The 26,303-nt window shown below is 33.8% G+C and overlaps 3 protein-coding genes across 7 annotated transcripts; all 3 read right to left on the reverse strand.

Moving 5' to 3' along the window:
• Positions 1-801: 801 nt before the first annotated feature.
• On the reverse strand, positions 802-5,414 carry LOC105107993 (microtubule-associated protein 70-1-like). Its single transcript, XM_011002121.1, has 11 exons — positions 5,033-5,414; positions 4,431-4,516; positions 3,972-4,037; positions 3,716-3,886; positions 3,397-3,567; positions 3,135-3,290; positions 2,876-3,022; positions 2,299-2,370; positions 1,693-2,214; positions 1,414-1,589; positions 802-1,051 (listed from the first exon to the last, which is right to left on the reverse strand). The coding sequence occupies exons 1-11, from the start codon at positions 5,274-5,276 to the stop codon at positions 1,033-1,035; spliced, it is 1,830 nt and encodes a 609-aa protein (XP_011000423.1). The 5' UTR covers positions 5,277-5,414; the 3' UTR covers positions 802-1,032.
• Positions 5,415-11,636: 6,222 nt separating this feature from the next.
• LOC105107994 (uncharacterized) lies at positions 11,637-14,632 on the reverse strand. Of its 4 annotated transcripts, XM_011002123.1 has the most exons (5): positions 14,403-14,624; positions 13,756-13,904; positions 13,172-13,244; positions 12,582-12,635; positions 11,638-12,468 (listed from the first exon to the last, which is right to left on the reverse strand). In XM_011002123.1, the coding sequence occupies exons 2-5, from the start codon at positions 13,876-13,878 to the stop codon at positions 12,449-12,451; spliced, it is 270 nt and encodes an 89-aa protein (XP_011000425.1). In that variant the 5' UTR covers positions 13,879-13,904; positions 14,403-14,624; the 3' UTR covers positions 11,638-12,448. The 4 variants fall into 4 exon arrangements, 2 of the variants coding, with proteins under 2 accessions (XP_011000424.1, XP_011000425.1); XM_011002122.1 differs by having other exon boundaries at positions 11,637-12,635; positions 13,756-13,907; positions 14,406-14,625; XR_838974.1 differs by lacking the exons at positions 11,638-12,468; positions 12,582-12,635 and having other exon boundaries at positions 12,674-13,244; positions 13,756-13,923; positions 14,403-14,623.
• A 1,297-nt stretch (positions 14,633-15,929) lies between these two features.
• Positions 15,930-21,496, reverse strand: LOC105107995 (transcription factor HBP-1b(c38)-like). Of its 2 annotated transcripts, XM_011002124.1 has the most exons (11): positions 20,709-21,496; positions 19,896-19,999; positions 19,253-19,326; positions 18,951-19,145; positions 18,687-18,764; positions 18,537-18,596; positions 18,293-18,370; positions 18,151-18,202; positions 17,039-17,310; positions 16,677-16,925; positions 15,930-16,476 (listed from the first exon to the last, which is right to left on the reverse strand). In XM_011002124.1, exons 1-11 carry the CDS (start codon positions 20,789-20,791, stop codon positions 16,330-16,332), a joined length of 1,392 nt encoding a protein of 463 aa, XP_011000426.1. In that variant the 5' UTR covers positions 20,792-21,496; the 3' UTR covers positions 15,930-16,329. The 2 variants fall into 2 exon arrangements, with proteins under 2 accessions (XP_011000426.1, XP_011000427.1); XM_011002125.1 differs by lacking the exons at positions 19,896-19,999; positions 20,709-21,496 and having other exon boundaries at positions 18,951-19,129.
• Positions 21,497-26,303: the final 4,807 nt, after the last annotated feature.

Consider the following 26,303-nt stretch of genomic DNA (forward strand, 5'->3'; position numbering starts at 1 on the left):
TTTAGAATCTGTGAGATTAGTCGTGGTGCACGCAATCTGGCCCGGACACCCACATTAATCTAAAAAAAATAAATAATAAAAGAGCAACTCTAGATGCATGACAATGGTGATCGATTCGGAAGGAGGTATTTTTAAAACAAATTTTATTAAATTGAGGATGCTCAACATCAATAAAGAGACAATTTAATTATTTTTATAATCAAAGACTAATTAGTAATTAATTAGCTTTAATGAATTATAGTAATTAATGAGTTAGATAATTGAACGCTGGATTAAGCCTGTTTGTCTAAAGTTTTCAACCTCTGTTTTGTTCAAAAAATCAAGATGGGTAGATTAAAAATAAACAGGGTGCTAGTCAGACATCTTTTAAATAACTCATTGTTTATTTAAGTTTTTCAATAGATTAAACAAACAGGATCTTAGTTAGATATATTTTAAATAACCCACAGTGGATCTAGAGAGATTTCATGGTATTATAAAATAATTAATAATATCTTGTTAATTACTATTTGAAATGAACTTTAAGGAAATAAATAAATACAAGTGGGATTATAAAAACAGTATACAATTAAGTTGGATAGAATGTAATTAATATTACAGTTAAGTAATGACAATTTTTAGTTAAAAAGACCACTCTTTAATTAGTGAAGTGACATGACAGGTGAAACACCTTAGACATTTCGATTCATTTTAATCCATCCTCAAATGCATAAAATGAGATATTAAATTATATATATATATATATATATATCATCCCATTATACTTCTGGTTGCCATTGTACCTCAAAAGAATGAGAGAGAGAGAGAGAGACTTGGTGTATTAAATTAATGGCACACTGACCTTAAGACTCTTTGATGTTAATAATGTCAATACAAAAATATACAAGACAGGATGTCCCTTGGAAACCCGGAGTCAGCTTCAGAAATGGAGACAGAAGAACAAAAAAACGGCGAAAAAAGATATTGACTGCAAATCCGAATAAATCAAAGCATGCCCTTGTCTGGTCATTGTCTCACTGTTGCATCAATTGCCTAAGAATTTCTTGCACTCCTGGAATAAATCAAGTATTAAAAACAAATAATTTCAGGAAAGTTCTTTACTGGAAAATGCCTTGCTTTGATGAGCTGCTAGTGAATTCTCCACGAGGCAAAGATCAGTTGGAGTGTACCAAGCATAGAATTTGAAGATTTTAGGATGAAAAGATTTCAGTAATTCAATTATGCACTTGTTAATCTCGGTTCTCATTGGATAATGAAGGAAAAAGGCAGTAATCATGTGGCGACACCTATCTTTATGCAGAGCAGACAAGCAAAAAAAAAAAAAAAAAAGGGGTGTCAAAAAAAAGGTGTGTCCCAACTGCCCCATATCGTATGCAATCCAGATTAGAACTCCATTGCAAGAAAGAACATTACCTTGAGGAGAGTAACTGAGAAGCCCTGGGAGCACTGCCACGTCGTGTCCTGTGATCATGCTCCTTGCTAACTCGCATAGCAGCAACTTCTTTTTCCATTGCAGCGACTTCCCTTCGCATCTTTTTCCCCTCAATTTCCATTGCTTTGTTCAATGTATCGACCTTCTTTGCCAACATCTAATTTATCCATATCCAAAACGGCAAAATAAATTACTGACGGATGATAGAGAGGAAGACCTTGGGAGATGTAAAGGGATAGCTATATTTTATATTTCCTCACCTCAATTGCATCATCCTTGTCCTTGAGGCTTTGGTCTTTTTCATGGCAGGCTCTCCTCAGAGTTACAACCTCTTTCTGTAACATATCATACAAAACTCCTGAAACGTAATCTTCATGCTCTGATTTTGATTTTTCAATTGATGTTTCATTCTCAATCTCTCCAGTCTCAGTTCTCTCAGTACTTTGAGTCTGATCAGAGGCTTTCGGAGGTCCATTATCTTTACCAGCTGCACCTACAAGCAACTTATCATCTAGTGATCTACTACCTCCATCAAATGATCTCGATGACATCTTAGCATGTTTCAATAATGTGACAGCATTGTTGGGCCGTAGAGAACCAGCTTGTGAATTTGGGGCTTTCCTAGATAAATAACCATTGGAGGACAATCTGGAAAAATTCTCCACTCCACCAAGAGATTGACGTCTTGAAGGCCCGTAGCTTGTATTTCTTCCTTCACGGGAAATACTATTTGGTGCTTTCAGCCTTTCCTCCAAAACCCTGAATCTTATTTGGTATTTTTCCTAAGCAAGCCATCAATCAGCGTACTGTTAGTAGTGGTTGATGGAGCACAAAAGGAGATAGTTTAACAGAATGGGTTGGCTTACTTTTAATTGTGCTTCTGCCTTGGCAGCACGCTCTGCAACTGCCAATTTATCACGAAGTTGTTGCATTTCCCCCTGGAAGAATACAGAAGATTGTGTGATCATTATCCCCCAATTCCCCAAATTTTTCTTGAAACAGGTAACCTAGCACTTATTAAACTTTCAACACAAGACATCCCAATATATTTGCAAATTTGAGAACTAGGCAACGAGCTATGGCAGCAGTTAACTGGATGTCAAGAGAAGCCTCTTCCCGGTTGAACTGTTTTCAGGGTTCTGGTTTTGCTTTATCCCTAGTAATGGAAATTCATGAAAAACTTTTCTTAAGGTAGAGCCTTTGTTTGTCTACCAAAGAGGGGCAGAGATAGAACGTGATCACTTTTAATCCTGCCATGTGTCAAGAAAGAAATCTGGCATATCTGTATTGGTCACAAGCCTCCCCTCCCGTTAGTTGATAATTATAACCAAATAAAACAGATTTTTTTATCCAATTCGAATTCACTTACTTGTAGTTATTATGCTAAATTATTTCAGAGATCCATAAGAGAGAACCAAAAAGGAGATTGAAATAGTAAGAAACCTGAAAAAATCTTCTTTCATCAAGCCATTGCTTCACAGGCATAACCTTGTCATTACCGTCTTTCCACTCATTTGCAACCACAGTGGCTACCCTGTTCGCAGAAACCTTAGCACGAGCTACTTCCCTTTCCAAAGTTTTTCTCTCCCCCTGTGTCAGCTTAAAAGTCAGAAGCACTTCAGAGAATTTGTGATAAACTCATAGCAACCATCAATATTGTGGTAGAAATGAAGTCCTGAAATTAAAAAGTAGTGGTCATTACGTTCATCTCTTGTACTTTTCGCTGGTAATCACGCACAGCATTAGCAGCAGCACCTCCAGCCAAGACAGCCTCCTCAAGCTCACCAACAGTTTGCATCAGCTTTTCAACTTCAGCGACCTTTTGCCTATGCATTTTGTCTAGGATTTTGTTCTCCTCCTGCAAGCATGCAAGAAATGTTAAACTGAATAGCCTGCTAGCAGTTCAAGGAAACTGCCCTCATTTTCACGAACAGCCTGCACAAGGACAACTTTAAAAGACGAACCTGGCATATCTCAATCTGCTTCATGAGCTCTTGATTTTTGTTTTGCAGGTCATCAACCAGGGATGCTTTCACCAGAGCAATCTGAACAGTTCTCTCAGCCTCAAGGAGAGCAGCTTCCTTAGCTTTTGTGAGCCGATCAAGTGCTTTATTGTCATCTTGCAATTTTGCTACCTAAAATATCAAAGATCATGCATAAACAGAAACCATCATCAGCATTCATTTTAGAACATGAGACAAGAAATTCATGACAACATTTCACAATAATACTCTCAGATCCATATCTAATATTAACTATTTTCTCCACGAGTTCAAGATATACCTCAAGCCTGGCCAGCTTAAGTTCTGCCTCCAGTGGAGCAATGATGGCCTCAATAGGAGGCATTTCGTCATCTTTTTGAGCAGCATGGACTCTTCGTAGCGTGGCTTCTGCAGCAAATTGTGCAGCCAAAGCTGCTTTTTTCTCATCATTTATTTTCTTAATCTCAAGGTTCTGCAAATGATAATGCACTCCTTATTTTAAGAAGAAAATGAATTGATAAGATTTTCAGGATGCAAACCCAATAACTTCAGAATACCTTGTTTTCCAAAAGAGCTTCAGTAGCTTTAAGCTTTTCATCCACTTTATCTAGTTCATCAGTAAGCTGACATAACAAAATCAAAGAAAGGAATAAGCATCTTCATTCCTTGCAATGTCTATGTAACTAAATATCTTTCATCGCATCAAACTCTAACCCATTGACATTTCCAACATCAGGGATCTCAAACTCCACTTTTCAACAGAATACATTACATATAACCATTAAAGCAAACAAGTAAAAAAGCATTGACATGTCAACATATCAATTGACACAAAACTCGCATTCTTAATATTTTCAAAACATGAACTTTTAAGCTAATTACACGCAGAGAAAGAACTCGTCCATATTTATGCTCTCAAAATCAATGCAGTTGGCGATACAATGAGCAATGCAAACTTCAATTGCTGATCTAAAGAGCAAAAAACTCCGAGGGGCCTGGATATCAATATATATCACCTCTTCGACTGCCTTCTCTTTCGATCGCTCTGAATTCTTCAACGATTTGATTTCCGCCAGTGCATCTCCCAATTCCCTATCTTTATCTGTAAATACAACACACAATATCCCACCATTCCTTCATTCTCTATTTAAAGCCATCACTAACTACAGTCATTGACACCAAAAATGAACCCTTGTTTTTATCACAAATTCACACATTGAGTCGTTTTTTTAATTAAAAACAGTTTAAAGTTCTAATTTAACAAAAATTCAACTCCAAATTCTGTATTATTCTTGTTTCAATTTCACTAACATCACCAAATCCAATTTAAATTCCAACAATAACGAAGAACGTAAAAATACAAGTTACTTTATCGAGAATGCAGAGCGATTTTCCCGAGAAAAACAAAAATTTTCCGGTAATATGAATGGTTATTATCACCTCGAAGTAGTTTAACACGAAATGCAACTCCAAATTCTTTACTATTATTGTTTGAATTTCTCTAATATCATCAACTCCAAAAAAGAAATCCTAAAAAAATCACAAGTTAGGTTAATTTTCTCGAGAAAACAAAACTTTTCCGCGAAAAACAATCAATGATTATTATTACTATTGATACCTCGAAGTTCGTTTTCGAGGCGGTTAAGTTCGACGCGAACGGGATCGGACCCGTGTAAGAGAGTGATGATTTCATCGACATCAGAGCCGGCTCGAGAGAGAGCTGAAATACTGTTCGAGTTGTTGTTCGCATTTTGCTTGAACTGCCTCCGTGACTTGAACGAAGCCGACGTTGTAAGTGTCGGCTTCGGAACAGGATCGGCTTCTCCGTTGCTGATAATGTGGCGGTGGTGGTTACCTGCCATTAGAGAAAAAAGAAATGATCCGGTGTTTCTCAGCTCATGTAAAGATGGCTTTTAGTGATTAGTGAAGTTGGAGAGAGAAAGCGAGAGTTGAGGATTAATATAGAGGGGATTAATGAGGGAGGGTAGGGGTTTAGGCGGGGGTTTAAATGAGAGAGAGAAGCTGGTTATTAATTAATTAAAAAGCTGTTAAGACCGTGAGTAAGAAAGAAAAGGATACTGTGTTTTAAGTTTCCATGCCTTTAAATTCACCTCCACATCCCTCTGCTTAACACGTCGCAACGAATTGGATATAGATAGTTGAATTGATTTTTATAGTGGTGGTGTTCTTCGGTTTTGATTCTTGTACATCAAGACTGAATTTATTTTTTTATTGAATTAGTTGTCTGTATCTAAATTGCTAAATTTATGATTATTTTTAAAATTATTTTTATTTATATCTAAATTATTTTTTTCTATTTAAAAAAAAAGGAAATTCATGGTCAGTTTAATTAAATTAGTTGTCTTCTTTTAAGAAAAAAATTGCCTGGTATAATTTTCTATTCACATCCAAGACAGAAGAGGAGATGAATGTATACATATTCCTATTGCACGATGAAAGATTTTAATATTTATAATATAGACTTGATAATAAAAAAATATTTTATTGTTCATATATCAAATATGAACAATGTTATGTCTAGTAAAAAAAAAAACTTTAAAAGAGTATTCAAAATATTAATTTAGATGATAAGTGTGTCTGTTTTTCATGATATTATTTTAGTTTTGAATATAAAAAAAATCACAAGAAAATAAAATGTGCTATTATGGGTATGGATAATTTATCTAGGAATATAAGCATATTTAGACATTTATCATGACACTATTGATTATTGCATTATGGCTGCATGAAATGAAATGATACGATGATAATTTACTTTTTCATAATTTGATAATAATTAATTTTTTTTTTGTATTTTAAAAGTATTTTTAAAAAAAAAATTGTATTTTAAAAGTATTTTTAAAATAATTTAAAAAATATTTGTTTTATTATTTTATTTTAAATTATTTTATTATATTTTTTAGATTGTTTTGATATATTAATATTAAAAAAATTAAAATAAATTAACCAATACTGAAATATAAAATAAATTCCTAGTTGTTAGTGCAAGATTAGAAAAGATAACAATAAAATGTAATGATTGCATTACCAAACATCTTCCTTTATTAATGACTCAAAATTTCCTAAATTTCCTATGCCATTCATTAAAAGCAATGATGTGATATGCTTTCAATGTATTTTAACAGAAGAGTCGCATGTAGTCGGTGTTGATAATATTTAAGTTTTTTTATTTTTTAAAAATTAATTTTGAGATTAGCACTAAAATATTAAAAAAATATTAATTTAAAATAAATACAAAAAAAATTAAACTTTTTAAAATATAAAAACAAACCGGCTATGAAATTACCAAATTAAGCTAGACAAATGAAGTTATGGATGATGATGATGATGATGATGATGATGATTTAAAAATTGTTAAAAATAAAAACATAGAGTATCTGTATCTTATAATTAGAAGTTATGGATGATGATGATAATAATGATAATAATAATAATAATAATAAAGTCTATGTTTCATTTCAATTGAAGAGACCATATCACAGGGACCCATGTTATGGTGAGACTTCTCTAATTAGATACAGTCCTCGTAATTATTAACATTGTCGTTACTTCGCATTCGGTGTCTAATCCAGTTTTGGATGGGGGTTATGAGACAGTCAAGTTGATCTAAAGTCATCAAGTTAAATAATTTGTTCGAAAGTGTATCATTTTAGTTTTCTTTTTTTATCAAAAGCTTGATAGGAATTAATTTTACCATTGATTATATCAGGAGTTTGTCATCTGAATTTAACTGGATAAATATCAAAAATAATTTAAAATAAAACTTAGTTTGCAAAGGCTTTGGAACACCGGCTAATCCATTAAGATGAACTGGGTTAAATAATTATAATTATAATTATTAAACCAAGTCTAGCACAATTCATGAATTGATATGAGAAATCCATTATAAGAAATTTTTTCAAGGCTGAGTTTCTTGATAAACTGAAAAATATAATAATTTAAAAAATTTCTTTACTCAAATAAGGTTTTAGTAATCTGGTTAATCCAATTAAATTTAACATCATCAACTCTAAATAATTTTTTTAGATTAATATAATTTATTTGGATTAAAAGCGTATTTATTTTTGAATTTCAATAGTATTTTTTTAAAAAATTAATGTTTTTATTTTGTTTTGCTTTAAATTAATATTTTTTAATATTTTTAAGTTATTTCAATGTACTAATATTAAAAATAATTTTTAAAAATAAATAAATAATATTAATTTAATATATTTTTAAATAAAAACATTTTAAAAATTAACAACACCAATTTTTTTTTTTTAAAAAACCCTCCAAACTCGATAACTCGAATTTTTTTTTTTAAAAAACCCTCCAAACTCGATAACTCGAATGATCAATACCCACAATTACTCTCCCGTGCTCCAACACAAACCCAACAGTCGCCATTCATTTTGGTCAATTACAACGGCCAAAACTTAATTGATGCGCTACCAAACGACAACAGCCACAGTTTACCGTTGTAGTGGTGACACTCAAATACTCATTGCTTCCACCAAAAAGCAAAGCAAAGTGCCTCTTCTTTTTCTTCTCCTACTTTTCTAAAAAAGCTGATGTCTTGAAGCTGTCAGGATGCCGATGATCACACCCTGACCAACCTTAACGTCTACTTCCCGAAGAGGAGCAGAGCTAGATAGATTGATAAGGTGTTTGTTAAGGTTGAATCAAGAACATATAGTTAATTAATGGCAGGAGACTGAACAGTGGGCTCTCAGGCAACAAGAGACTGGACATATAATTAGTAGTTTTTTTCTAGAAAAGGGACATGCCATCGAGGCAAGATGAGATCAAATGGCATCCATTGATCAAGCAATTCCTGCGTGGAGGCAACGTGAAGTGGAACAGTGTGAAGTTTAGAGAGAAAGCAAGGAGAGACACGGAAAATAAGAAGCCACCCACACAGACACCCACAGATCATGAGATATCGTAAAAGGAAGTGTCTGGGCACAGTACCAGATGGGACAAACGCATATGCGAGTGAGAAAGCTTGGAGAGCACATGACCCAGCATGAATCTAACCTAATGGCTTTTCCTTTTCGGGACCTACTTAACTCCATTATTTCTATGCTTGTGAAGAAAAATTGAGGAGCTCGTCCTTGTCATGCACTGATTTTACACACCCACGAATGTGGATGTTGGTGGCGGCTTTTTTTATATTCTTTGGCCATGATCATGGGTTAAAAATCATGAATGATTCTTCAAATATATATTAGCATTTGATCGATCATACCAACCCCTTATTTTACAATAGTTATGGTCATGCCAACCTCTCATGTCATCCAGGAGTTAAAAGATCCAAGTGGCTCGTACGCATCTCTTGTATTTCTTTTCTCAAGAGACGTTTTTTCAATATAAAACCTACTAATCCTATATCCCATGTATTATTAAGAATTTTAAAAGGGTAGTTTATATATATAAATATCATTCAACTGTATAGGTAGTCCTAACTTTATCACTAAATGATTTTTTATATTAATTTTATTCTTAGGTTTTAAAAAATTCTCAATTAACGACATCCTTTCATTTTTTTTAGATTTTCCATCTATATTTTCATTTAAATTACTTTTTTTAGATAAAAAGATGTTATTTTATAAAGAAAACATTATTTTTTTACTGATTCTAACAAAAATCTATTAAGAAGTCACGATAGTAAAGTTAATATAAAAACTTGTTTGGAAGCTTGAGACTATTGATCATAATAAAAATATAAAAATACATTGTTTACATATATATATATATAATCAAACCAAAACAAAAATTAATTTAAATTGATCAGTTTTGGTTAAATCTATTTTATTTTTTTAAGTGAAAAAATGCAAAATTTGTTTATTGTATATAAATTTTTTTTGTAGGGTATTTTATAAGCTATTTTTTTACCCAAGTCTAGCTGCCCAATTTATTTGGGATTTTGTTGTGCTTTTTAAATTTTTGATTAATCATAAAATTATTTACAACAAAATTCATTAATTATGCCTCAATTCTTTGAGGCTAGTGCAGTATATTAGCTTTTTTCATCATAGCATCTCCAGTAACAAGAGCCAAAAATAAAACTGCAAATTATTAAACCAGGAATATATGAGGTTACAGTAGATAAATAGGCAAAAGAAAACTTCAATATATTGCTGAGTACAAGGAAAGTTTTTATAAGCATCTTGATCATGATCATGAATCCATATAGTTTCTGGGCGTTGGCTTATTTACCAGCATCGACAAGCTGGATGAGGAATATATGTTACAATTCAAAAGCAGAGTGATTACTAACTTAGCCCGTTTATTTTTTATATCAAAAATGTTTTTTTTAATAATGTTTTGTTTTAAATTAATTATTTTTTATTTTTTAAAAAAATATAAAAAATTATTCTAAAATAGTTTCAAATAAAAACATTTTAAAAAATAACACTACAAGTGTGTGTGTATATATCCATTGAAGTTGTTTAAAAAACCATCCACAAAGTACATAATTACATGGGCCAAGGGACAATATCGCTTGAGATCCTGATTTTCTTGTAAATTTAGAATAACATTATCAATTGCAATTTAAAAAGGTTCGGGTCCAATTATCCAATAAAAATAGGAAACTTTTTTTTTAAAAAAATGTAAGCATTCTTTTCAGACAAAAAGGTTTTCTAAAATTGCAATAAAAGTTATTGTTTTTTCTTTTCTTGATAAAACAATTATTTTTTCTGTTCTTATTCTCGAATATTTGAAACAAAAACCAGCAAATGATTTTGACCGAACATGAGGCGCAGGACTAATCTGACCGAGCATTGATACTTGAAGGACTACTAGTGATTTTTATCCCACGATCATGTGTGCATTCTCTCGTAACTCCCAACAAAAATATCTGGATTCTGGACGCGTGGGTTCTCTGTACGGTTACGATCTAGGGACCCAATTGAGCTGGAGTTGGATTTCGGCACGGTTACGATGTGGATCTCTAGGGACCCAATTGAGCTGGAGTTGGATTTCGGATCTGGCATAATAATAATAATAATAAATTAATAATTCCACTTTTTTTAGTTGTAGGATTGTCATTTTAGACGTCCCTTTCTCTGACTCCTTTCCTGGAACTTGGTTGCATAATAATTAAATAAATTATAACAATTAGGATTCAAATATGTTTTATTGAAAAAGAGTATTAATATAATCAAATTGACAATTAAATAAATTGTAACTTAATTATATAATGATTAAAACAATAACTTGGTTAAAATAGCTAGTTCAGGGTGAAGTTGCGAGAGGCTAGCAAGGATCCTGGCCCTTGCCAAAAAAAACAAAAAAAAAGCCCTCTCCCTTGAATAATTTAAAACTCTAGGGCTAGAATTAGTAAAATTTAAGTTTTGGCTCCCTAGAAATTTATTTTGCTCCGGCTCCGCCTCTAACTAAATTATGCTTATTTTTTATATTTTAAAAATTAATCATGTAGTAATTAAATAAACGGGAATTATTAGAATTCATATCCACTTAATAAAGAAAAATATTAAATGTATAATAACTAGATTATGCTACTTTTCTATATATTTTTTTTGATTTACTTTTCTATATTTAATTTGCTTTGATTTGTTGTTTAGTTACATATCTTGCCTTAGTTGTAATTGCACATCAAAATCTCACTACAATTTTTTTTTTTAAAATATATATATGTGGACTGCGAGCTCCAACATCTTATTTATAATGAGAATAACGTGTCATCTAACCTTGAATTCCGTTCTATCATTTTCAGAATTTGAATCTATGGCTTCCATGTAGAAAGGTCAAGTTTTAACTTTTAACCGGTGGCATCCCCACTTAAAAGCACGGTTATCCGGAAAAAGTTCACTCCAAGCTATATATATATATATATATATAGACACACACATATAAATCTTATAAAGATCTTTTTTAAAATAAAAAATCCAAGTATTTTTGTTAACTCGACCTGCTAAAATCAATAAATCATTCCATTGATCCACGAAGTGAATAGCCCTTCAATATCTTCTGTTACAAGCATAATGCTGGTTAGAGTTTTTGTACGTGAATGCAGTAAAAATTATTTTTTAAATATATTAAAATAATATTTTTTTAAAAAAATTATTTTTTATATCAGCCCTCAAAATAATTAAAAAAACATATAAAATAATTAATTTAAAACTAAAAAAATTCAATTTTTTTTAAATACAATTAAACCACGCTAGAGCCATGCTAGAAAGGCACTCCAGCATTCCAATTCTCCAACTGGCCCAGTAATCCTGTTCCTTCATGGGTTCCCTGAACTCTACTTCTTAATAGAGATGCCATCTCCCCTGTCTTGCCTTAGTTATCGTTGCATAGCTCCTGACCTTCGCAGCTACAGTGCTCTGACCACCCGCATCAGTGAGTGAGTACGCGACCCCGGTGGACTTCCCGACTCACTACTGGGAATAGAGCAGGTGGTTTCTAGTTACCCATGACCCATGATTGCTTGGTATTTAGCTCGTTTCAACGTGATGGCTGATCGAGAAGGCTTTGGTGAGCATGAGCGCTCCATTTCTGACCAGAAATCACTGGTGAAATCATGTGGAGCTGCTAGGGTTTTCAGGTAAACACACCGATCTTTTTATTGTTTACTACATTGTTACAGAGAATTCGCAACAGCCCTTACCACATGTAATATTGCTGAACTGTCCTGCAGGAACCTGGAGAGATTACTAAAGTTGACACTGCCAGACTGATGGGAGAAATATTTACAAACTTCATTCCGGATCCATGTTTGATTCCTTAAGAAATAGGAACAAGGCATTTCCTCAACCTCCAAGTTTCCCCTCGGGGCTGTCAGTAGAAGTACCAATTGCTAATTTACAATGCTAGTAAAGATAACATGAATGGCTTCACTGGAGGATTGAATGATTATCAAACCATCAACTTGTATGACAAACCATCAACTTGTATGACTGGCACAATTTACTGCTAACTTATCCATGAAACGTGTTCTGTCAAAAATCAAATCTAAAAATTAAACCCTTTTGTTTACCCCTTTCCTGTTGCAGAACCTGGGAGCTCAAGGCGTCATGAACTTGTTTGGCATAAAATTAGAATGTCATAGGTAGGGTTGTTAGGTAAGTATTCCAGCTAGCAAAACGATTGACCAATTCAAACTATTTTCATTTTGCAATCCCAGGCAAGGAATGTGGCCCCTGGATGGCATCTTTGGCACCATGGTCTGCGGAATGATATCACCGAATCAACTGCATTGTTGGAGAATATAAAATGCATACACATCAACTGATTTGATCTGCTATTTAGCTTGTATAAATTAATAGCTATGACACCGTGTACAAAGTAATAGCTTAAATTTCAAGGGATTTCCAGTTGGAAGTTTTGCATCAATTGTAGTCCCTGTAACACTAGGCATTACCATGGCTAAAGCATAAAAGACACGCAACTAACGGAAACCTGTGAGAAAAATCTATCATTTCTCTTTAAATAACATGTCGTCAGGTGGATCCAACTAGAGTGGAAAAGTCACAGGTGTAAAAATAGTATTGCTAAACCTACCACACGCTTCCCAACCAAACCTCAGAGAGCCATTCTGATACCTCAATCAAGTTTCTCCACGAAATCTTTCTGCCACAAAATTGAACCAGGTGCCATTATATGCTCTGATCAAGGAAGTTTTAAACTTAGCATTTTTATTTTTTTTGTATATTCTGATGGGAGAAGAAGTAGGCGAATATTAAACGTCACAAGGTCAATTACAAACCAATCATCATAAATTTCTAACCTCCAAGACCCATCTCTATTCCTTTGGAATCCTTTGTTAAGGCAGCTTGACGTTCCTGACGGCGGCGTTCTCTCTAAAACAACAAATGCAAGACAAGTAAAAAACAAAAAGAGTGACAACAATCACCAAATATGATGTTCAACATGTCAAAAGAGATGCTTTTGTTCATTATTCTTTCAATGTTTCTAAAGCTCACAAAGATAGAAACAATGCTACTATAACAACTCATATGATTGACTAAAACTAAAATTAGCTCTTTACAAAGGAAACATTGTTTATAAAAGAAATCTTGCTCGAGTTTGTAATTCCCATCACCACTTTGTGGACTAGCGTGCATGGTGCTACTGGTTTAAGGACGTCTTCTTTTCTCTAAAGTCCATGTTCAATCAACAAGCATTGGTAATACACAATCAACATTTTATGATTTTCATTTCCATAATTATCACAATAAGTCGTTCTATCTGCCAAGCTTTCATCTCACACTGATTTACAAATTAATGCAACAACGCTAAAACCCTATTCTCCACTGAGGAAAAAAACCTTTTCTAGTAACAAAGAAATGGGAATGAGGATTACAAACATACCCTTCTTTCCCAGTAAGGAAGGAAGCAAACAAAATCATAGACTGGAGTAATGGTTGATACCAAGACCACATTGATTCCAGAGAACACCAAGAGTGCAGTCATCGGCCGTGTTCTATGTGGCATCTTTCCTTCCAGTCAAGATTCTTTATCGGCAAACATGAGTTATTGCTAACATGTTTAAAATTAATAACTAAATTAAATTTAAATGAGCTCAATAATAGCCGGGAAAATCTCCCTCATCAAAAACATTCCCTACACCCTAGCAGATCAAGCTAAAATCATAAGCAAACACAAATCCACCTCAAAGTTTGTTCCTTCACTACTGTTCTGTTCTAAATTTCAGTTCTTCAAAATAAACCCATTTTAGTAATACAAAAAAAAAGAAAAATTTGATCAATTAAAGGTGGTAAGAATCAAAATAGGCCCAGCAAGCATGGATTTTTTTGGTCCCCCTAAAGCAGGAATGCCATCTAAGGCTTTTTATATTGATTCCCATTTGCCAATTTCCACAAAATCTTGTGTAAATAAGAAATAAGCATTAAATATTTCGTTTTCTTTCTTTTCTTTTCATTTAATTTTCTCCGAAATCAAACAGAAATAAGAAATTTAAGCACTAGACAAAATGAGAAAAGAGAGAAGCCATGTACCGGTTATACAAGGTAGCTCCACCGAAAACCAGAATCTTAACTTAGAAAGACAGTTCCTTTGAGACCCAAAACCTAGGAGATTGAACGAGAACTTCAAAGCCCGGTTACTTTTGTGTCGACCAAGTTACTGCTGCCTTGTTTGCTGCCGAGGTGGATGAGCGAAACGGACCTCAAGGAGGTCCGTTTGAGGCTTGATTGCTGAAGTGTCTGGAAGAAGCCCATCATTCTAAGCTCAACGGGCTTAGAATTTATAAATTTGTGAACCTACAATTCTTTTTTACATTTAAAAAACTTAGGTCCCTCGGGTGGCACCATTAATTAATTTATTCTCTAATAAAAATCATGATTGAGATCCACATGTAGTTGCCGTATGATAATTTTTATTTTTATTTATATGAATATTTAAATCAGCTTGTACATGTCACGACTAATCTCACATTTCACTAAATATTCTACAAGCTCAATAAATATGTAAAATACTGCAGAAATGACAGGCGTGTATAATAAAATTCAAACCCGGTGCAGAGGAAAAAAACCCGAGTGCAGTATAATAAACTTTGTATTATTAAAGGTGGTGTTTTGTTATTATTGCAAGATAAGAAAGACAAAGTCAATGAATACATAAATAACATGTTTTCCTTGTATTTAATGTTTTAAAATAATAAAAATTTGCTTAAGAAATATCATGGAAATATACTATATCGATGTTCTTCCCTCCATTTTCTATCCCCAAATAATAACCAAGCATTATCTAAATGCGTAGATTTCAATGATAGGAGTGTTTTTGAATATTTTTTGTGCATTAAAAGCATATGTATCCAATTCTAAGCATGTCATTCACATTAAATCTATGCTAATATATAAACAAGAATATTTTTCTAGAACATTTCTTTACTTTTACTTGCGTTCAACTAAAGAGTTTGGTTAATCACCATCAAGCTCAGTAATCATGATACAAAGCTCAATTATTACATGGGTCAAGCTCACCGCTAATCACTAACATAAATTATACGAGATTCCTCAAAAAATGATTATACAACTCCCTATTTTACAAGGGTGTATGAATGATAATGATTTTTTCAAATTAAGAGAATGTTTTTGTTCCTAAATGGTTGATACCTCACCAAGATAATCATGATCTGCCATGTAAAACAGGTAAAAAACATGCACCGAGGTCACTGTAAAATGATAATGACTTAAATTATGTGTAGAATGAGTGAATTCCATGAACTCTAGTTCTCAGTACTTCGAGCAGTAATCTTGAGACAAAAAATTCAAGAAGGTTAACAAAGCTAAAGATAAATTTATCATGTGTCCAAAAAATAATTTAAAAATATATTTTTTATATATTTTTAATTCAAAAACATTTTCAAGAAGCCATCACGTTACCAAACACAAGCAAGGCAAGCACCAGTGTTTTCTACTTGGATCTTAACGAGCAAGTGCTGGTTCTCAAGAGGGTGCAAAGAAGCAATTAGAAGATGTCAGCAAGTAGCAGGCCACATAAAAAGAAACGAAGACGTGCCAAAAGAAAAATCTGCAGCACTCAAAAAACAACTATAATCCTGATTCAATTTGATTTTCTGGTATACAAATCGAGAACTGTAACCTATGTTACAAATGACAATCCTATTTCCCTTTATCAGTTCTAATAAACACCAAACATGATCGAATTATTGCCACCAATTGTTTTACAACAAGAAGATAAGCATGCATCTGTGTGAGCAAACCTGGCGTTACAACTGCACATGAAACCTATAATTACACCAACTATGACCTAACTGCACCACAATTGCCACCGGTGCGGGCTTCCAAGACCAACAGCAGCAATCCATCCAATGGCAAGACGAGAACTGGAGGCCAAGCAAAAGGGTGGTGAACTGATAAATATTCATGTTAACTTCGTAGGGGGATAACATGCTGCTACTTATTCTTGTGGTCGGGCCAACCAGAGAGAACTAAGGGCTCGTAGCCTAGAGAAATAGTCGTTTATTGCCAGAAGTGCACGGGCTGATTGCCGAGTTGTCAGTATACGGTGCATTTGTTCTAGTGTTTGCTGTCTCAGATTATCAGCCTGATTATAACCAAATGAAAGATAATTATAATCAAATGTCAAAGCTATAATTATATTCAAAACGAGGGAAGATGACCGATGAGAACAATGGCGATGTGATGCAAGAATAAAGTTTAGACCAGCATATGCAACTCATGAGCCACATTGCAACTATAAAAATGAAAAAAGGATTATATCATGGAGCATTTTTTTTAATTTACCTGACGAAGGAACCCCTCTAGAGTTCCTAGCTTTCCCATGGCCATGGCCATTTGACCCATATAGTTTGCCACATTCCCAGATGAACCTGATGAGCCAGGGTTGCCATTAGCCAATGTTTCCGCCAGAGATTGCTGCAGTGCTTCCATCCCTTGTGACAGAGCATCTTCAGCCTGTTGGGAAGATTGCTGCAAGTTGCAAATGCCCATCTGCTGTTGCTCTGTCAGAGGCTCCAATTGATTCATAAGAAGCTGCACCGATTTCACCAAATTCAATTCAGTTCACATAATAGACTGCACAATCACCACCTTTTGTGTATTAAAGAAGGAAAAGCATACAAAAGCTATGGCAATACGAAAAACACCTTGAGGAGTTCAGATGAGCGAAAGCCACCTATCCACATGAAACAACGCTCTGCTGGTGTTTTCCACATTCCTGATAAGATGTGGAAAACATCAGCTTTTGCAGCAGTGCCTTTCAGCCTGTAAACTTCATTGAAGTGTGCAACAACATTGTCAACAATAGTACGAAGTTCAGCATCTCCCGCATGTGAATTGACCGCAGCCCTCAGCTCACTTATGTGCCTGTTCTGTTCTTCTAGCCACCGTGAGTATTCTGCATCAAATGCCAAGGCACCTGTAGAACAATGTGATCAACATCATCTGTATAAGAGATCCACATCAAATGCCAAAACATTGGAGTAAATTGGAATCAGTAGCAACAAGCAATTAAGACAGCACACACATGAATCACAATAGAATAATAATGGACAAAATGGTAAACCTCCAACAATGTCCAAATCACATAACAAGCTCGTGGCTAAAGAATCAAAAGCCTAAACACCAGCTGGCAGGCCATACTTTATACGACTCCCATTGCACTAGGTGTCTAATTTGTAATCTGTGAAATCAACTACACAAAAGCATCCCATAAAGATTGTCTTGAGCACTAATCAAACAACCTAAAGCTGCTGACGCACCAGGTGTGATGATGAGATGGTCCATATGATTTGTGGTATGTAAGTCTAAGCAAAGCATTGTTTATAGTAAATAACCATTTATATATAGGGGACTGTGACAAGAACACAACACCTCTGTCATTTGCCAAGCATATTCCCTCCCAATTTTAGAATACCCGGCATCTCCAGAGACAATGCTAATTGCTTATGCTTTATGGTCAGCAATCAGTACCTATCATGAAAAGTCCCCCAACTTTATAAAGTAACAAATCTAACAAGCGCCCCAGTGGTGGCTATAACTTATTCTATACAAGGCCTGGATACTGTTTATTGCAACCATGGAGCAAAATTGTTAATCCTAGTGTCATTGTATGGTCAGTAACTCAACACACAAACATAATGTTCACTTGATATACCATAACATATTGAAAACAAAATCACTAGTCATCATTACTACAACCAGTTCTGCATCTCTACATGCAAAATACATAACCAAACAACCAGAGCTAATTAAGTACCATTTCCACTCATTGAATGGGTTTGATCTCCTGAACTTGAAATGAATATTCCCTGCAGTCAAGAAATTTAAATACAGATTATAAGACAACATATAATCCTTGCCAAAACAAGACAGAAATGGGAAACAATAAAAAGGCAAACCTGTTGCCGGGCTCTCTGGAGCTCTTGCTCCAGTTGGGTCAGCTTAAGCCGGCTGCTCTCCAGTTGTTGTACATATGCCTGTAATGGACATAAGAAAGACAACAAGTTCCATGAAGAACGCATAAAACAGTGTAAATTTGAAATTTATAACATATATAGACCTATCCTTTGCAAATGCAGCTTCCCTGATATAATAGCAATGAATTGTGAGGACAGACAGCCAAAAAACACACACAATACTTACTTTTTTCCTTAGTCGGCTTTTTCTAGCAGCTTCACGATTTTGAGCAAGCCTTCTTAATGTCTGCGTGACAATAATTATGAGAAAAACAAATGAAAATGTCATAATGTTGGGTGGCAGTCATGTAAATAAAATTAACTTCATCTATGCAACCTTCTGATCCCCTGCCTTTTCCTTTGACTTGTCACTGGAATCAGATGCTACTATTGCAGTTGATTGTCCTCTTTCAAACTGCAAAGGGAAGTCACTAAATTGTCACCCACAACTGACCAACAGCCTACGTTTTACCAGGAAATGAAATTTCCTTTGCATGAGAAGGCAATATTGAGAGACATAGAGAGAAAAGAGTAAGATGCATAGATTGGTGAATTTTTGCAAAACTGAGAATACACTGCTTGAGAAAGTAAGAGACATCACCCTTCGATTTTTGTCATCTGTATCATCTGTTGAGGTATCAGTTCTAGGACTGGCTTCTGCCATACTGGTTTCTCCCCAATTCTCAGGATGGTTACCAGGTATATAAACTGGATTTACTTGCACTTCTTTTTGTAGTGGTAATGACTGGGACCCCACAACAGCAGCTGAGAGATTTATATCTGAAGATGCAAGTGGCTGAATTACAGGGAAAAAAAAAATGAGGAAAGGAAAATTGCTCAGTTAACTTTGAAGCCATCATCCGTATAAAATGCAAAGAAATGTGGAGGGAAGATAAAGCTCACCTTATTCAAAGTGCCAAACTGAACATCAGTGCCTATTGCCTGGCCGCTAGATTTTAATTGATGAAAAAGAGGATCTGAAAGACAATATAAATGACTAAGAATACATGAAACTATATCAATATCAAGAGATAATTTAAAAGATCAAGAACATAATCATATAGCAGTCTATGCAATGTGAGCTCAATGGATCATGCTGCAAGCTGAAATTATCTGGTATGCAATCTACCTACAACGTCATGCATGGATGTGCTGATGATGTTTCAACCAGAAGATGACCAAATCAAAAATCAATGCTTTAATTAATGTAGTTAAGGAAAGATGTTATAGAGAAAAAGGACCCATGTTGAGAACTCCACCTCGGGCTAAAAATCTGACCGAGACATCATGTCTTGGCAACTGACAGATTGACCCTAATCCCAAATGGAAGATTGAGAATAATAATCAAGTACCCCCTAAGCTACAATATTTGATAAAAAGGTTAAACAACTATGTCTTATGCATGATTTTGTGAAATTAGACATGCCATGATACAAGGTTAGATGGTTAAAAGAAACCAAAGACATGGAAATAAAATTAGAAGTCTAAGAATCACCGATACAAAGAAAATCTGCTTCTGAAGGAAGTCAAGATTTCAATTACATACTTCGGCTAAGATCAACAGCATCTTCTATGCGAAACCCAAGAGATTGCTCAATTGTTGAAAAGTCTGAAACTCTGGAAGAACGAATATTATTTCCTTCTGTGCCACTGAAACATATAATATCAGAACTATGAGAACCACACCAGTTATACAGAAGCAAAAAAAGGCAAACTACAAATCTGTAAATTCTAAGGGGTTTGACCACTATTAATGCATCGGGACTGATTTTTTTTTGTTACATATTGGGACCGAATTTAACTCTACTCTCTGTCCTCTCTCTGATATCAACACAACAGCTTCATAGCACATAGCACATAGTACAATCAAACAATACCTCCCCAATTACATGAACACAACTGTTCCCAGCATGCATTCTCTGAAGGAGAATTATAGTCACTCCAAGACCCTCAAACAATTTCCAACTAAAAACATCAATTGGGCTCCTTTAAGAAGTTAATCTTAGGTTCCATAAAATATTTAAAAGTGCAAATATAAATGATGCGTTTGTGAGCCAAAAGAAAGATATAAGATTTGGGTTAATTCTCATTTTTTTCTTTTCATTTAAGGTACCAAGCAAACGATGAAATATTCCACACTTAATTTTCCACGCAAACAATTTCTCACTGATTAGCAGGAAGCTATCACTCAAAATTACAGCCTATATTACAACAACCCAGAAATAAACAAGCAACCGCAATCAAATCTACAAAAAGCATAGACATAAACTACAGATTAGCCAGATAATTCATCATCCAACAGGAAGAATGAATTATACAACTCAAACTGATAAAGAATATTGAAGTGAAAACAACTTACATGGGATTAGAAGTTGATATCTGAGGAACAAAGCTTGGCATCTCGGTCACAGCTTTATTATTATTATGTGTTCTACTCCCCATGAATCATCATAAACACTACCACCAGACCCTCTCAAAATTAACCAAACCCCCGTGTCCAAACACTTCTACTTCACAAAGATAGAAGTCAAGATTCTCTCTTTTATCACTCCCTACCCCTTTCAATTACGAATAAAGTACTAACCTTTACCAAGCACTCAAGAGTCAAGACCACACCAGAGAAGCAACAGCCCTCTATCCAAATACAGCCCAGGACAATTAGAAGCACAAAGATTGTCCTAAGCTGGCAAAGCTAGAAGCACCAAGAATTGACACAACAAAAGTGAAGCCTTGAAATTTATTTACGAAAGAAGAACCCAAAATAAAGAAAGAGTGATCAGTGCTAAAAACAATGAATTGATAATTAAGCAAAACCCAGATGGTGAAATGAAGAGAAAAGTTCAAACAAAAAACCCTAATCAGAAAGACAGTCTTTTTGATTGTACAAAACATAAATATATAACCATACAAAATAGTATTTACTCATAAAGTATTATTAGAAAGTAACCCTGTGGTCTGTGCAATGAACTCTGCTTCTTTCTCACTCTGTATAAATAAAGTAAGCATTTTTTTTTTTTCAAAAGCTCAAACTTTGAAATTTGAGTTCTTCATTTCTTCGTTTATTTTATGCCTTCTCTTTTTTTCGTTTTTTTGGCTGACTTTGGCGAGGAAGAGAGAGATAGGGAGAGTGGAGGAAGCGTGACGTTGAGACGAGAGATAGGGAGGGAGAGTGGAGGAAGCGTGACGTTGAGATTATTCCAATCTCCTCCTGGTGTCCTTTTCTTATTTGCTGGTATTATGAGACATGACCATTACTTCTCTCTCTCCTTTTCTTCTATTTCCCCTTTGTTTTACGAAGCTACTCATTATAAGAGTTTTTTTTCCTCTGCTCTTAGCAGAATTCTTTTTTAAGAAAACTTGTTTTTTTATTTTGATAAAACTGAGAATTGTCTTAGGCAATATGGCTGTTAGCGTGTTCGTTAAAAAATTAATATTTTTATATATTTTTTAATTATTTTGTTCTAATAATGTTAAAAATAATTTTTTTAAAATATTTTTATATAAAAAATATTTTAAAAAATAATATCAACCCCAATATAAAGAACCATCAAAAGAAACTAAGATGCACCCATGGCCATGCGATTTTTTTATTTATTTTACTCATTATTTTTTAAAATTTCATAAGTTTCATGTTTCTTGTAGTTTCTTTGTAATCTTTTTTTCTACTATTTATTTTTATGTTTGGAATCGCATAAAATATATTTGGTTTAAAAAAATATTAAATTTAACTTTTTTAATGTTTTTTAATGATTTTAATACACAAATATTAAAAATAAAAAATAATTTTTTTAATATATATATCACCATACCAAACATTTTGTTTACTTGATTTTTGTGTTATTTTGGTGTTTTGTGGGTTAATAGTTTCTTTTATTTCTTCCCATATTGTCAAGGAATAATGATTTTTGTAAGGTTTCGAAAATTGTATTATCTAAAAGCAAAATTGAAAAAAAGCCCATCTTCATTTTGCAAATTCATAAGTTTTTGTCAATTTACAAGGGATGGATTAAGGATCAAATTAGAATGTTGAGATAAAACTTTGGTGGCAAATTTTAAAATAAACTTGTTAAAATCCATGTAAAACTGCTCATTTGTTAAAAAATAAAATCGTAAAAAGTGTGATTATCGTATCCAAATTAAGTTGGATTTGATCGGGACGAGATAAGAATTGCTGCAAAAGAAATACATGAAGTGATGTAAGAACAGCGCATAAGACATTGAATCTTTGTCCTAATCTAGCAGAAAGCGTAAAATCTTTTTCCCTTTTGTTTTCTCTTCAGGATACCTCAAATCTTTTTCTTAATCCAGGGATCTTAGAATGTTTTTCATGACCCCATGAACGTGTTTGATTTTCTCTACTGTCAATATAAATCGAAAACCAAAAGGGTTCAAACTGTAATTTAACTGTATTCTCAAGACAGTCAGGTCAAACTTCAGGGGTTAGGTAAAGACTCAAAACTCTTGAATGCAATAATTGCTTTAAAACAAGCAGAAGAGGAAGAAACCTCGTAGGAAGTTTCTCGTGTTCATATTATTAAAATGGCCGGTCCTGATGAATTGAGAGACAGAAACCAAATTTTAACTTTCGAATTCTGGCTCAAATTTCTTATTTATTCTCTCCCTTGTTCACCCCCAAAATCTAAACTCGAAAAATAAATAATTTAAATTGATCAAATGATCTATGAGCCGGTCCGATGATCCATAACCCAAATCTTTTATCGAAATAGATTTCGAATCGGGTCTGCAGCTATAACATAACCGACCCCCAGATTATCTAATAGCAGAAACTTCGAATTTAGTGTATGAATGTATTTTGTGATTGTAGTTGGTTCAAGGGAATCAACTCGATATATGTATATTTTTATTATTTTTTATGGAGGGATTGATTTGAGGGGCTCGTGATCAGCTTGGTGTAAGAGCAGTCGTTGAATACCAGCAAGCTTGGTTCATGAATGCTCAGTTCCTCGGCCGCCAGCTTGGAAGGCTGTAGAAGTCTCGACCTTTTTCTCCTCTTTTTGTTTGTCTTGGACTTTGCAGAAGTCTTTCCCTGCTAGAAAATCAGACCCATGTTATTATTTTGTTTCAAAAGTCAAATCTGGTGAGTACAGATCTCGTAAAAAATGCATGCATCACCTGCCACCCCCGCAAAATTTCATCTTTGAGATTCCACCATTATATATATATATATATAAGAATCGACCGTCTCTGTTTAAAAAATGTCTATTTATTATTGAACCACAATCTAATCTCTTATCTCACGTTAATGTACAGTTCTTTTTAATTAAAATCATTCAAAAAAATATATAAAAATTATTTTAATATTTTTTCAGTAAATGCACAAGTTTCCATAACAGCAGACATGCACTTAATCCATGCCCACTTCTTTTTGAATATTTCAATTTGGATTCCAATTCTTTTTTTAGGAAAGAAAAATATTTTCTCTAATAAAATATTACACACTAATAAATGAAGATGACAAGTCCAATCCGGAAAATGATATTAAAAAACACTAAAAGAGGACCAATAAAGACAATATTATTTATATTATTATAGGATGAAATCCCTTAAAGGAGACAAGGAAGCTTCCTTGAAAGAAAGTTTTTCTTTTCAGCAGACCTAGTTCACAGTGAGTTTATAAATAGAGAAGTGGGCGTTTTGGTGGGAAGATGCTTACAGTGACTGAATAATTATTTAATATCACGCTGATTTCATCAGCAGCAACAAAAAAAAATAAAAATATGTTGTTCTTGCCAGTAGAAGATGCAGCCCAATACCAATGGTGATCATCAGGCCTTCTTAAATTTGGCCGAGTAAGTGCCCAGTAAGATAAACCCAGCTGCACCATTAGGTCAAGAACCCTAGGGGTCCATAATGTTGTTCTCACAGCCCTTGAAGTCTTCTGATATCATTTTCATTTGAAGATGAATGGCCCAGGAGAAGAAAAGGCAGATAAAACGATGCCCTGCGTAGAATTTGAAAGGTGCAATCTGCCAAGAAAAACCCAATTAGCAATCCAATCCTCTAATTTGTGAACAGAACTAAGCATATGTGCATGAATAAGCTTTTTCTTTTTTTCCAACGAATAATGTTTTGTGCTGGTCAGCTGGGTTTATACGTAGATAAATAAATTCCATATAATTCGCTATTAGCTAGCTAGAGGGGACAAGCTGCAGAGGAAGAAGATGCAAGCTTATTTATCCCGCCGGGTTCGACCTAAATTTAATCTTCTCTTTAGATTCACAACCCGAGTTATTAGTTCTAATAGATAAAATTAATTTTATTCTTTAATTATATAATAAAAATTATAAAAATTAATTTATTATCAATCTAATTTTAAATAAAGATAAAAAAGAAAAAAGCTTTGAAGTTTGAAGTACTCCAGTCCAAAACAACCAGGCATGTGGGTCTGAACTCTGAAGAAGACGTGCGCCTGGCCTGGTAAACTTTTTATGTATAAAGAACAGATGACTTCAAAAAAAGGTGATCGACAAATTAAGAAGAAGGTGAGGCCCACGACCAATAAAGAGAAATCGGGAATTTGAATTTGAGTTTCCATGTCATTATATACGTAGCCTGGTTGTGCGGTTGCAGCACCGGCTGCAGATCTTCCATTCCCAGCAGTTCGCCGTCCACTTTATTAGAATCTATTTCAGTGCATCGGTGGAAGGGCATCATCGGTTCTCATGTTATCTCATTTGTCAAACACTCTAATGCCCGCCGGTAATGCCTTCCGGATGAAGGTTAACATACCATCATCATTTTCATGATAATTTAGGTTTTATTTATTAAATTAATGTTTTTAAATGATCTTAGCATTCTTGTGTATTAAATACACAAGAACATCAAAATCATAAAGAGAGTGTTTCTTAGATGCTTCTTTTGATAAGAAAATATTATAACACTATTTAAAAAATAATAATTCAATGTTTTTCAGAATAAAAATATTGTTGATGATATTACTAAAAGTACATTAAATCAACCATTGAAGAATCTATTTTTTTTTTCGACACTCATCAAACATAACAAGTTTAAAAGCTAAAATAATATTCTTCACCAACATTTTATCAAATAATTTTTAAATGTACTTTGTCTTTCTGCATTTGACAATAGCAACGCAGTAAAATGTTCTTTGTATATAATGTTTGCATCCTTAATTAATTATAATTATTAGCAATGGAAAGAGTGAAAATCTTCACCACATGGACATAAACATATTCTAATCACTACGAAAAAACAAGGCAAGGTGATCCGAGGCAAGCTCGTGAGCAACCCTAAACTGAATTCTCACGTACACAACATCAAAAACAATATCTCAGACCTGGTACAAACCCGTAACATTAAAATTCTCCCATTATATACCCACTACTGCTAACATCATTAGAGTCTTGCAATAACCTTTAGCCCTAAAAAGAACAACACATTCGTCTCCTGGTCCTAGTAATTCAAGGAAGACACACAATGCCTTGAATAATCTTAGAGTCCCTTAATTTCTTTTTCCTTCACAACAACCATTCAAAGCATTTGTTAAATCCTTGAGTTTGTTCTTGCAAAAAATAAATAAAATAGTTAAGAGGCTATGTTTCTTTTCTATTCTCCTCAGTGTATGGTAATTGAAACCTCTCATCTTAAAACCTATAGCCTCTTTTCTTTACCTTACTAGTTCTAACTGTGATGGAGAGGCGTTGTCATGGAGTTGATGATGGAGTCCTGGTTTTACAGGCCATGCATGAAGCATTGTACTCATTTGAATAGAGTCACTAATATGTGATTCTTGAATCTTTGGTTCCGTATCCAAATGTACGCATCGATAATCAGAGTCTTAAATTAAAACACTGCCTCCAACAAACAATGAGGGCTTCTAAGTAATATTTATGAAAGAACATTAATAGAACATATGAAAATTCATGTTTTGAAATATAAAAGATGAAGATAAAAAAGACAAGATAAAACAAGA

This window comes from Populus euphratica, unplaced genomic scaffold, assembly GCF_000495115.2.
Source record: "Populus euphratica unplaced genomic scaffold, PopEup_1.0 scaffold179.1, whole genome shotgun sequence".
Classification (NCBI taxonomy): domain Eukaryota; kingdom Viridiplantae; phylum Streptophyta; class Magnoliopsida; order Malpighiales; family Salicaceae; genus Populus; species Populus euphratica.

Coding starts and splice junctions, on each gene's coding strand:
- LOC105107993 (XM_011002121.1), bottom strand. CDS start 5,276: ATGGCAGGTAACCACCACCGCCACATTATCAGCAACGGAGAAGCCGAT. Junction 3,568..3,715: donor TTAAGCTGGCCAGGCTTGAG/GTATATCTTGAA, acceptor TTGATATTTTAG/GTAGCAAAATTGCAAGATGA. Junction 2,215..2,298: donor AGGCAGAAGCACAATTAAAA/GTAAGCCAACCC, acceptor TGGCTTGCTTAG/GAAAAATACCAAATAAGATT.
- LOC105107995 (XM_011002124.1), bottom strand. CDS start 20,791: ATGGGGAGTAGAACACATAATAATAATAAAGCTGTGACCGAGATGCCA. Junction 19,327..19,895: donor TGCTGTTGATCTTAGCCGAA/GTATGTAATTGA, acceptor ATTGTCTTTCAG/ATCCTCTTTTTCATCAATTA. Junction 16,926..17,038: donor GCTCATCTGAACTCCTCAAG/GTGTTTTTCGTA, acceptor AAATCGGTGCAG/CTTCTTATGAATCAATTGGA.
- LOC105107994 (XM_011002122.1), bottom strand. CDS start 13,878: ATGCCACATAGAACACGGCCGATGACTGCACTCTTGGTGTTCTCTGGA. Junction 13,245..13,755: donor TTCCTTACTGGGAAAGAAGG/GTATGTTTGTAA, acceptor TTGTTGTTTTAG/AGAGAACGCCGCCGTCAGGA. Junction 12,636..13,171: donor AATAGAGATGGGTCTTGGAG/GTTAGAAATTTA, acceptor CCAACAATGCAG/TTGATTCGGTGATATCATTC.